Raw genomic sequence first — 12,680 nt, forward strand, 5'->3', positions numbered from 1 at the left:
GGCGTCGGTCACGGGGCGGCGCACCTCCTCCAGCACGTCGCCGACGCCCGCAAACATCCAGGCGCTCGTGCGGTGCAGGAACAAGGGGGAGGGGACGGGGAGCAAGGCGCCAACACGGCACTGTCGAGATCAACAACAGGTTCTGAAGAAAACGACCGCAACACTGAACTGTATTTCTGAATCTCTGAACTTGACATTGACAATGCTCTGCAGGTGTTCGACAGAATGATTTGGCGTGAAGAAAATTTTTCCTGGGGCTGGGACTTGGTGAGGTGACCTCTCAATGCACCCAGGGGCTGCCTGATTTTACTCAGAATTTTTGGAGAAGGATTTGAATGAATTTCATCAAATTTGACAAATCTGGTCCAAACTTGCAGCCAGTATAGTTTGAAAATTTTGAACTGAAGACCAGTGGATCTTCATGGATCTTGGTTGAGGGTTCAAAGGACTAGGAAGGGAAAAAGGTTTGGGGGCAAAAATCAAAGCAGAAAGAGTAGTTCCTTTGCAAACCTCCAAGGGCTAGAATAGAGGGCAGAAAATGTTTTGATAAGATTAAATGGAAAATAATCATATAGGGAGGTCCAACTTGCTGGATTTGATGCAAATCATGATCCAAAGATGAGGGAAGGTTTAGGAGAGTGGATTTGCACTAAGGCCATGGCAAGAGGGATTTGTTGAAAGTGGTAAAGGATTATTCCAAAAGCCATAGTGCATTTTCAAAGAGATTTTCAAAAGGCAATTTTCCCAAGTGAAAAGCATTTTGGCTTGAGTCAAAAATAAAAAGCAAGAACCTCCAAGATAAAAACAAGTCTTGGGTGAATCCAAATAAAACTCTTGCCATAAAAAAAATATTTTGAAAGGGAGGGTTCTTTTGAAGAAAAATTTTAAAACACCTCCCTCAAGTCAAGTAAAAAAATTTGAAAAATCCGAATGAAAATTTTGGGTGTCACAGTTTGGCACCTAGCGGTGCTTCCAGGACATAATTCTTCTCTGCAGCAATGAGGATAATCCTCAAGTTACGGACCTAGTCCGTGTAGTTGCTACCATCATCTTTCAACTTAGCTTTCTCTAGGAACGCATTAAAATTCAACGGAACAGTAGCACAGGCCATTTATCTACAACAACATAGACATGCAAAATACTATCAGGTACTAAGTTCATGATAAATTAAAGTTCAATTAATCATATTACTTAAGAACTCCACTTAGATAGACATCCCGCTAATCATCTAAGTTATCACGTGATCCATATCAACTAAACCATGTCCGATAATCACATGAGATGGAGTAGTTTTCAAAGGTAAACATCACTATGTTGATCATATCTACTATATGATTCATGCTCGACCTTTCGGTCTCAGTGTTCCGAGGCCATATCAGCATATGCTAGGCCAGTCAAGATTAACTCAAGTATTCTGCGTGTGCAAAACTGGCTTGCACCCATTGTATGTGAACGTAGAGCTTATCACACCCGATCATCACGTGGTGTCTCGGCACGACGAACTGCCGCAACGGTGCATACTCAGGGAGAACACTTGTTCCTTGAAATTTAATGAGAGATCATCTTATAATGCTACCGCCGTACTAAGCAAAATAAGATGCATAAAGGATAAACATCACATGCAATCAATATAAGTGATATGGTATGGCCATCATCATCTTGTGCCTTTGATCTCCATCTCCAAAGCACCATCATGATCACCATCGTCGCCGGCTTGACACCTTGATCTCCATCGAAGCATCGTTGTTGTCTCGCCAACTATTGCTACTACGACTATCGCTACCACTTAGTGATAAAGTAAAGCAATTACATGGCGATTACATTTCATACAATAAAGCGACAACCATATGGCTCCTGCCAGTTGCCGATAACTGTTACAAAACATGATCATCTCATACAACAAATTATATATCATCACGTTTTGACCATATCACATCACAGCAAGCCCTGCAAAAACAAGTTAGACGTCCTCTACTTTGTTGTTGCCAGTTTTTCGTGGCTGCTACGGGCTTCTAGCAAGAACCGTTCTTACCTACGCATCAAAACCACAACGATTTTTCATCAAGTGTGCTATTTAAACCTTCAACAAGGACCGGGCGTACTCACACTTGATTCAACTAAAGTTGGAGAAACAGACACCCACTAGCCACTTGTGTGTGAAGCACGGCGGTAGAACCAGTCTCATGAACGCGGTCATGTAATGTTGGTCTGGGCCGCTTCATCCAATAATACCGCCGAATCAAAGTATGACATGCTGGTAAGCAGTATGACTATTATCGCCCACAACTCTTTGTGTTCTACTCGTGCATATAACATCTACGCATAGACCTGGCTCGGATGCCACTATTGGGGAACGTAGTATTTCAAAAAAATTCCTACGATCACGCAAGATCTATCTAGGAGAAGCATAGCAACGAGCGGGGAGAGTGTGTCCACGTACCCTCGTAGACCGAAAGCAGGAGCGTTTAGTAACGCGGTTGATGTAGTCGAACGTCTTCTCGATCCAACCGATCAAGTACCGAACGCACGACACCTCCGTGATCTGCACACATTCAGCTCGGTGACGTCCCTCGAACTCTAGATCCAGCTGAGGCCGAGGGAGAGTTTCGTCAGCACGACGGCATGGTGATGGTGATGATGAAGTTACCGACGCAGGGCTTCGCCTAAGCACTACGACAATATGACCGAGGTGGAAAACCGTGGAGGGGGGCACCGCACACGGCTAAGAAATCAACTGTGTGTCTATGGGGTGCCCCCTCCTCCGTATATAAACGAGGGGAGGAGGGGCCAGCCGGCCTCAAGGGGCGCGCCCAAGGGGGGGAATCCTACTCCTACTAGGAGTAGGTTCCCCCCTTTCCTAGTCCAACAAGGAGGGGAAGGAAGGAGGAAGGGGAGAGAAGGAAGGAGGGGCGCCGCCCCCACCCCTTGTCCAATTCGGACAGGGGGAGCGCGCCACCTCCTGGCCGGCCCTCTCTCCTCTAAGGCCCATGGTGGCCCATTAACTTCCCGGGGGGGTTCTGGCACTCCGGTTTTATCCGAAACTCTCTGGAACACTTCCGGTGTCCGAACAACATGGTCCCATATATCAATCTTTATGTCTCGACCATTTCGAGACTCATTGTCATGTCCGTGATCTCATCCGGGACTCCGAACAACCTTCGGTACATCAAATCACATAAACTCATAATACCAATCGTCATCGAACGTTAAGCGTGCGGACCCTACGGGTTCGAGAACTATGTAGACATGACCGAGACACTTCTTCGGTCAATAACCAACAGTGGAACCTGGATGCTCATATTGGTTCCTACATATTCTACGAAGATCTTTATCGGTCAAACCGCACAACAACATACGTTGTTCCCTTTGTCATCGGTATGTTACTTGCCCGAGATTCGATCGTCGGTATCATCATACCTAGTTCAATCTCGTTACCGGAAAGTATCCTTACTCGTTCCGTAATGCATCATCCCGCAACTAACTCATTAGTCACATTGCTTGCAAGGCTCATAGTGATGTGCATTACCGAGAGGGCCCAGAGATACCTCTCCGACAACCGGAGTGACAAATCCTAATCTCGATCTATGCCAACTCAACAAACACCATCGGAGACACCTGTAGAGCATCTTTATAATCACCCAGTTACGTTGTGACGTTTGATAGCACACTAGGTGTTCCTCCGGTATTCGGGAGTTGCATAATCTCATAGTCATAGGAACATGTATAAGTCATGAAGAAAGCAATAACAATAAACTAAACGATCATAGTGCTAAGCTAACGGATGGGTCATGTCAATCACATCATTCTCTAATGATGTGATCCCGTTCATCAAATGACAACTCATGTCTATGGCTAGGAAACTTAACCATCTTTCATTAATGAGCTAGTCAAGTAGAGGCATACTAGTGACACTCTATTTGTCTATGTATTCACACATGTACTAAGTTTCCGGTTAATACAATTCTAGCATGAATAACAAACATTTATCATGATATAAGGAAATATAGATAACAACTTTATTATTGCCTCTAGGGCATATTTCCTTCAAAATATTATCATGCTACAAAAGTTAACATGTCATAAATGGGCATGACATGAAAGTTCACATGATGTAGTTCAAAACTCATGTAGGAATTAACCAAGTGTCAACAGAGAGCAATATTATCATAGATACTTTATATGCTCAAAACAGTGTGTTAAAGATTTTTAGAGATGATGAAAAGGACATGGGCAGATAATACACATAACACGAAAATCATATAATCCCTATGTTCCTAAATATAAGTCCTTTTAGAGATTATAACGAACTACGTACAGAGCAAAATGAGCGAATCTACACTCTAAAATATGTCTATATACATCCGCATGTAGTCCTTATTAAAATCTCTAAAAAAAAACTTATATTTAGAAACGGAGGGGGTATATGGCATGAATTTATTTGATACATGGTTATTTAGCTATGAAGTTACAAAATGCCAAGTTTTACTGAAATGAGTGAAAATTATAGATTAACATTAAGTTGCCTACTTTGAGCAGATAATATAGTGGCTAAAAAAGATGATCAAATCATGCAATTGGAATGTAGATGTAGTATTCACAGAGCTTAACAAAACATCTTTAGCACATGCATCCAAAAGAGCAATAGATAATTCACAAATTCCACCACAAAAGGGCTAAACGGATTTAGATTCAGACTTAGCAAAAAGGGAGGAGGGAGGAAGCAGAAAAGAGGAGGGAGGAGGGAGGAAGCATAAAATAGGAGGAGGAAGGAAGGAGGGAGGAGGCCTACGGTGGTGACGGCAGCCACGACAGGAATGTGGCGATGACAGGAGCAGGACGGTGAGGGAGGGAGAGTGTGGTGAGTAAGAGAGTGAGGTGAGGGAGAGATTGACGAAGGCCGTGGGGGAGGATAGGGGTGGCTTACCAGTAGCGGAGGGCATGGGCCCGCGCTACTGCTAAGCCCATTAGGTGTAGCGTGCGTTATAAACCCAATGCTGCTACAAGGGAGGCTCGGGAGCTGGGCCCGTGTATTCACAGTAGCAATGCAGGTTGTAGAGCCCACGCTACTGCTATATCGTTAGTTGTAGCGCGGGTTTTATACCCGCACTGCTACTGTTGCCAGCCCTGGGAGGCACTGTGGGGACGGCTTAGTAGTAGCGCCGGTATGGTAAACCTGCGCTACTGCTAATACTCACCTGCAGCGCTGGGTTTGGCCTGCACCACTGTTAAGCGTCTGCCTATATGGTTTTTCCTAGTAGTGCATGGTACCTACCGTTGTCCGCCATTTCCAATGGTTGGGGGAGGGGGAGGTGCGACGAGGCTGCAGGCAGCTAAAGCAGGCGGCTAGGCCGGCGGCGGCGCGACGGTTCGAAGGAAGAAGATGAACGGGAGGGCGCAGGAGGTTGAAGAAGGTCATCCAACCGTTCATTTTGGATTTGATGGTTGGTAACAATCGATTGACCCAAATTCAAAAATAGGGCAATTTACATCTAGCCATTCCCTAGTTGAAAAGGATGGTAATACTTCTTTTTGCATCGATTGTAAAACTGTGTTTGATATATCGATCTATACTTAATCTTGTCTTTTTGCACTTGCCCTCGTTTTACTCTACGTTAAGGATACCGAAAAAGGCTTTCGCCCCACTTTATATATAAAGCGACGATCATCAACAAGCCGGTACATACGCATGCCACCACAACACGCGCCCACACCCAAGGCATGATACATAGCCCTGAGCGCAGCAACACCACCCCTAGCAATACCACTGCAAAGAGATGAAGCCATATAAGACGAACCGTGGGCTCCAAGGAGGCGCCTTTAGGAAGGATACGACACCGAAGCGCCGCCACCGCCCGATCCGAGGATCAGAGTTTCCACTGGAGTCGCACGACGGGCAATGAGAGCCGCGAGGACGCCTTCAAGAAGAGAACGAGCTACGCCGCCGCCGGTCCGTCCGAAGATGGAACATGTTTTCACCCCGGCTAACACTAATCGCCACTAAACGCCACACCGCGGCTACCACACCGCCCACATGACAATGGCCGTCGGGCAGCACCAAGCCACGGGCTCTGCCCATGAGCACCACGCTACCACCACCAGGGCCGCCGCCCCGGCAACCAAGGCCTTGACACTGCCTCACCACAGACCTGCCGCTATCCCAACCAAAGAGACGAGCGGAAAGGTCCCACCTTTCGCACCGCTGGGCGACCCCAGCGCCGAGACCCAATAGACCGGACAGAAATGGCTTCCATCGACCCGTCCTGCAGCACCGGGTGCTAGACAAGCTCGGTCATGCAGCATCGTGAGAAAGACGAGGTCGGTCCTGCTGCACCGTGGGCGAGATGAGCTCAGTCCTGCTGCACCGTGCATGAGACAGGCTCGGTCCTGCCGCACCGGGCGCGAGACGAGCGATGGACCGTAGCTGGGAGAATGCCGGCCCTATGATGAAAGAAGCGATTGGAAGACGAGGAGAAGGGTCGAAGGCCGACACAAGCCACGTACGGACGAGCCGACGCTAAAACATGTCAGCCGCCACAGCCGACCTGCCAAGCCATCGTGGAGCCATCCACGGCCAGAGCAGCCGCCACACTGGGTCACTGCTCAACCCGCGCCGCCCGCCGAGCTCGAAGCGTCGGAACTGCCAGGCACGCACTTCCCGCATACGGTGAGCCAACCCGAACACGCCGGACCAAGCTACCATGGGCCAGCACGCCGGAGCCACCACCACGTCAGAACCTCCACCATGCCGGGACAAAGCAGAAGCGGCCAACCCGCGCCGCCCATGGCCCTCGCCGCAAGGGGCGGCCGTGGGCAGATCTGGCCGAGACCATCCGCCACCACTGGCACCCTGCACACGCCTCCAACCAGCCCGCCACTCCAAGCATGACAGCACGCCAACACCCGCCAGCACCTGTGCGCCGCTGCGCCGCGACGCCCAGAGTCCACGCTGCGCCCACACCAGACAGAGCCGCGTCGCGCCGACCCCAGCTCGAGGGGGGACAAGAGAATCCCTACCGCCGCCTCCAGTCGGGCTTTGCCCGGCCGAGCCCCATGGCGGCGGCGAGGGAGGGGGAGGGCAGGTGGGGGGACCTGACAGCGGCGGCCTAGCCCCCCTCCCCCCCTCGCTGCGCGGGGGCGACTCGGGAGGAGATGAGGGAGGAAAGGCAGGACGTATCTTCGTCTCCAGATTAGACCTGGAGCTAATTCTTTAAGGAAGCAGATTCTGAATTTATATTGGCCCCGCCGAAAAAATAATGGCTTAGTAGTTGTGTGCATCATCAAAGTGGCCGCTGCTACCAATCAGCCGGCTGATTTTAGCCAAAATTAAGTCGCCTGGAGAGACGTTGGATAAGAAGCTCCCTGCCGCACGATCAGGCGCTCCCACAGTCCCACAGCAGCACTACACAGCAGCCCCATGGCAGCAGCGTGCAGTATTGACGGCCTTCCATTGCAGCGCCGACGATGCTTCATTGCAACTCCGGAGAAGCTTCAACGGCTCCGGCAGCGATTCATTGCAACTCCGGCGAGGCTTCATTGCAGCTCCGGTGACGCTTCATTGCAACCCCGGTGAACTCCGACGACCCCGCGACGCTTCATTGCAGCTTCGGCAGTCCCGGCAATGCTTCAGCGCAACGCCGACGAGTCCCTCCCTGCTTCGCCAGCTGCTGCAGCCCGCCGGCCAGCCTGCAGCACAGCACCGCCGCGCGTTGAGCTCGTTGATGTCGCGCAACTCCTCGCCTCGGCCTCCCATTGCAGCATCTGCAGCAAGCGGGCACCATCTTGCGACAACATCAACGGCTGCAGGACCCTCGCGGCCCACACCATGTGAAAAACCAGCATGTGCGGCGAGCGCCGCCGCCTTGCATCACCGCCCACGGCTGCAGTACCGACGGCCTCGTAGCAGCAGCAGCTCTGTTGACCGGGATGGAGAGGTCATGGACAGCAAGGTTTTGGTTATCGAATGAGGCAATTTTACCGAGGGGGGCGGATAAATGTGGTTACCACGGTTACTGAGAAATACCGAGAATATTTCTAGCGAATTTTATAGTTGAATTTTGAATTCAAATAAGTGAATGAACGAATATTCGAACCAGAGGCCTCTCAAAATAGGAACTAGGTTGATACCAACATGCCAGAACCAACTCTCATGGCATTAATTAGATCCTGCGTACTTTACTGTAAATCGAGTGTTTAAATTCAAAAATTTCAAAAAAAATGGTATTTTTTGCTCGGCGGTTTACCGAGGGGTACGAAAATACGCGGTAACCATGGAAAATCTTGAAATTTCGACCGGTAACCAAAACCTTGATGGACAGAGAGGGGAGGCGCTCGCGGCGAGAACAGAGCTGGGCTGCAGGGGTTGGATGGAGAATTGCTGCGTTGCCCCTCTGAGGGTGGTTCAGGTGGTGGCCGGCGGCAACCCCTCTCCATCTCCCAACTGCTGTGGTGGTGTCGCCGTGGGAGCCTCTCCTCTTGCCATGCGTGAAGAACGAGAAAAGGGAAGCTTTGTCGCTGCAGAGATCAAAGAGACAAACGTGTGGAGGAGAGCTTTCATAAAAAGATAAGGTTGGAGTCCGGTTGGAGGAGTGGTGGGAGGGCCACGTGGAGTGCACAGGAGGCGGTTTACGAGAGAAAGAAATCAGTCGGGTGATTTTAAGAGTTTTCCATCATCAAATTAATGCGAAATTTGATAAGCTGTACCGCAACTGACTAACTTCTCCAAATTCAAAGCTACCGAGTCTCTCAATTCCCCAAACGCCCAAACCCTACCTGACCGGGCCCCCAGAGGGCCCAAACCCTGAGCCTCCCCGTCGCGTGGGCGGCAGCCAACCCTGCGTCTCGATCCCCACCCCACCGCCCAGCCGCGTCGAGCGAGCGTGCCGGTGTCGGAGCGAAGCTGCGAGTGGTAACGGCCCGCGAGGATCGTCTGGCAAAGTATTGCCACCGAATCGTCCGTCGGTATTCGCCGGCCATGAAGAAGAAGGAGGCTGCGGGAGAACGGAGTAAATCCAGTGGAATCACGCGGAAGCGGGCACGGAGTGGGGACGTGACCGCCGCCGATCTCATCAGCCGCCAACCGGACGCCATCCTCTGCACTATCATCTCTTTACTCCCCACCAAGGACGGCGGCCGCACGCCGGCCCTCTCCCGCCGATGGCGCCACCTCTGGCGCTCCGCACCTCTCAACCTCGAGGTCATCACGTCCCTCCCGGTCTTCCTTCGCCACGCCGTCCCGCCCTCCGCCGTGTCCAAGATAATCTCCCTACACCCTGGCCCCGCCCGCCGATTCTCCTTCCTCTTCCTCCGGGCCGGCGATCTCTACGCTCAGGTGGAGAGCTGGTTCGACTCCCGAGCCCTCTGCAACCTCGAGGAGCTCGATATCGGCTATGAGTACCTCTCTGCACGTAAGACCAGCTACCCGCTGCCGCAATCCGTGCTCCGCTCCTCCTCATCCACCCTACTCGTTGCCAAGATCAGCTATTGTGATTTCCCTAAGATAATCGCACCGTCCATGAATTTTCCCCTCCTCAAGGAGCTCTCCTTGAGGTACGTTTCCATCAGGGGGGATGTATTCCATGGCTTGCTCTCCGGCTGCCATGCCTTGGAGAGCTTATACATGCTCCAAGTTCAGGCTGCTGGTTGCCTCCGTGTTAGTTCGCCAACTATTAGGAGCATTGGCTTCCGTGATAACTCTGGTGAAAAAGCAGAGCTGGTCATCGAGGATGCTCCTCGCCTTGAAAGGTTATTGTTACCATATTGTCACCGGGATGATTGTGTGACTATCCAGGTTATTAGCGCACCTAAACTGGTGATATTGGGGCCATTATCACCAGACTTCTGCAAACTCCTGGACTTGCAGGTAGCAGCAACATCCATCATCAGCATTCTTACATATAGATTATAGATTATTATTATTTATATTGGTTGTCTTATTCAGGAAATGAACCCAGTCAGCTTGGCAAACTCGATATGCACCGTGAAGGTTTTGGCCCTTGGGTGTTCTAATCATCAATTGAATGCAGTTCTTGACATCCTCAGGATGTTCCCCTGTTTGGAAAAGCTCTATGTCACTGTGAGTATTCTCTTTGCTCACTTTAACTTTATGCTTTGATTGACATATTAACTAGTCTATTTAACAACCCTTTAACATATGCCTATTTTTTCTGTTATGCAGTCTCACTCACACGGTAGCATGCTTGAGCAAAATGAGGATCAGTATGACCCACCATATCCAGTGGAGTGCCTTGAGACCCACCTAAAGGAAGTGGTGTTCAAGTTATTCATAGGCTATGAGCAACAAGTTAACTTTGCCAGGTTCTTTGTTTTGAATGCAAAAGTGCTAAACAAAATTGAATTTCAAGGATGTGGGGACTACAACAATGAAATGGTGGCTCGTCAACACAGGCTGCTCCAAGTCGAAAACAGAGCTTCTCGAGATGCTCATTTTGAATTCAGAAATATTTATTTTTGTATTGATGAACATGTCGAGAAGCATGTCCATAATTTGTCACTGGCCGACCCCTTCTCAGACAGCCATAGATAGGGTTGATGCCCGAAGATTGCACTGCCTTCTGCATAAGCATGTTCAATTTCTAGTCTGAAGTTCCTCTGTAGTTCCGGTACATAAGTTACCCTGTTAAAACTGCAAAAGATGCTTTTGGATTCAAATAACAGTACACTGTAGAGAAATTCCAAAGGGGAGGGATGAAACAAAAGTATTGCCATTAACTGGCCTGTATTGGAAGCTTAATTGTCTTTTCAGTTCTATACAGAAACGTCTGAAGTTATTTGCTGATTTGATTTTTCGCGTACGTGTGACATTTGTTCGATGCTTAGGAAAGGTTGGTTAGGCCCGTATGCTTCTGTAACTAGGAAGGGAACGTTTCTGTAAATTCTATCAAGGTGGAGATTGAAGCCTGCCTGTTGTCTGTGGTCTGGGTGCCCAGCCCTATGTGTGTGTGTGTGTGTGTGTGTGTGTGTGTGTTTCTGCTCCGCTTTTGCTGTAACTCGCTTCCCCTCCCTTCTTAATAAAGTTCGACCTCCGGCCCTTTGAAGGGAACTTTGGGAAACTAGTAAGTAGGACAAGGGGAACTTTGGGAAACTGGTAGCATCAATCAGGAATCCAAGATAACATTTCGACTAGACAGTAGGTGTGGAGTGGGGCCATCACCGGTCTAGAAGATTAGTCGGGTTATTCGATGGGCTTTTGCAATTATATAAACATGTCCAATTCATATCAATGGTTGTGTGCATCGCTCGATGCAGAGGCCGGAGGTTATCCTCCTTTTCAAAAAAAAAAATCCAATTCATATCCATTAGGTGTGGCTCTCTATCCTCTTCTCCTCCACTCTCTTGAGTCCGATCTGCTGCTCCTTGTGGAAATGGGCCAAAGGTAAACGGCGACGCATGTTTATCGCTTTCTTATAAGCCTGGACCCCGATGTTTTCTCTCCTTGGTTGGCCATGAAGATATGACCAGACGGCTTCCCTCATCCTAATCACCCCCTGTGTACTTCCTTGTGTTGTTTCTCAAGTGTATCTTCTCACATATGGCCAAACTGGCGCCGCGAATTGCGTATCTGAAAGCCAGGGTTGATGTTAGTTTCTTTTTTCTTTGTTCATATTTTGTTAGGAGTACTTTGTTTCACCTAATCATCTGGAACAAAACTGGCCTGCCAATGAGGACCCCCGCATCTCAATCGTCAAAGGGCCAAAATTTAACTCTGCTTCCATTACAAGCTAGTCTCGTTACAGCTGCCAAGATCATAAACTTGTTTCAGATGATTTGTCCTTTTTTTATGTTTTTGAGGTAATGTCATCATTGCTGCCTTTATTAACTGCAAAACATGGATACATCATCTACGAGCTTATTCACCAGTCAATCTGGAGGCGCGTCTATCCAGCTACTAGATAATTTGTTACAGTAAGGAAAGCTAGCTAGCACATCGCCGCTGGATTAGCTGAACCATAATAATGCTTAACATTGACCTTCCCATTGAAAACACCGATATCAACACATTTTGGAAAGATCACTGCTGCTGCATCCCACCATCTATTTTTCCCTGTACAAAAATTGATCACGTTTTGGGAATCAGATTCTGCCTCCACACATTGGAACCCCAAGTTGTTTGCCATTGCCTCTGTTGTCACCACATCTGCAGCATGAGTAACAAGTGTGCATTGTGCTGTTAAGAAAGTACCTCTTTCATCTCTGATTACCGCAGCTGTAGCACCCATGCCTTCATCCTCAAAATGAGCTGTACAAATTTGGGGTCTGGCCTAGACCACCTTGGTTCAGTCAATTCATTTTTCCTCAAGAATGCTTTATGGTAATTGCTCGTAATGGCTAAAGCAGACAAGGGCCATCTTACCGGAGGCGGACAAGTTTCATTATGTGTGATCCGATGTCATGTCCACTGTAAGTACCAGCAACCCACCACTACAATTTACATCTAGCAATGGCATCAGTTGTAAAGGATCGTTTGGGAACAATAGTATGTGTTCCATTACTGCTGATGCAGATGGGTCAATCATAGCTGCAGTACTAATGAATTCCGCTAAATCGTGTCTTCTAGTAGTATTTTGCTTCTGTCACAATGTGTGTATATGTTGTATATTCTTGAATGTTCGCTTTCTGGTGAAACTTTACGAATTTTTTAATGTGCTCACTCATGTACTACA

General features: G+C 48.8%; 1 protein-coding gene across 1 annotated transcript; it reads left to right on the forward strand.

Moving 5' to 3' along the window:
- The first annotated feature begins 8,746 nt into the window (after window positions 1-8,746).
- On the forward strand, window positions 8,747-10,750 carry LOC123140964 (putative F-box/LRR-repeat protein At5g02700). Its single transcript, XM_044560221.1, has 3 exons — window positions 8,747-9,859; window positions 9,938-10,072; window positions 10,175-10,750. Exons 1-3 carry the CDS (start codon window positions 8,972-8,974, stop codon window positions 10,541-10,543), a joined length of 1,392 nt encoding a protein of 463 aa, XP_044416156.1. The 5' UTR covers window positions 8,747-8,971; the 3' UTR covers window positions 10,544-10,750.
- Window positions 10,751-12,680: the final 1,930 nt, after the last annotated feature.

Source organism: Triticum aestivum, chromosome 6D, assembly GCF_018294505.1.
Source record: "Triticum aestivum cultivar Chinese Spring chromosome 6D, IWGSC CS RefSeq v2.1, whole genome shotgun sequence".
Taxonomy (NCBI): domain Eukaryota; kingdom Viridiplantae; phylum Streptophyta; class Magnoliopsida; order Poales; family Poaceae; genus Triticum; species Triticum aestivum.

Bases quoted from the DNA above. Each gene is read 5' to 3' on its own strand.
- LOC123140964 (XM_044560221.1), top strand. From the start codon at position 8,972: ATGAAGAAGAAGGAGGCTGCGGGAGAACGGAGTAAATCCAGTGGAATC. The intron at 9,860-9,937 runs GTAGCAGCAACA...TGTCTTATTCAG, and splicing joins GCAAACTCCTGGACTTGCAG to GAAATGAACCCAGTCAGCTT. The intron at 10,073-10,174 runs GTGAGTATTCTC...TCTGTTATGCAG, and splicing joins TGGAAAAGCTCTATGTCACT to TCTCACTCACACGGTAGCAT.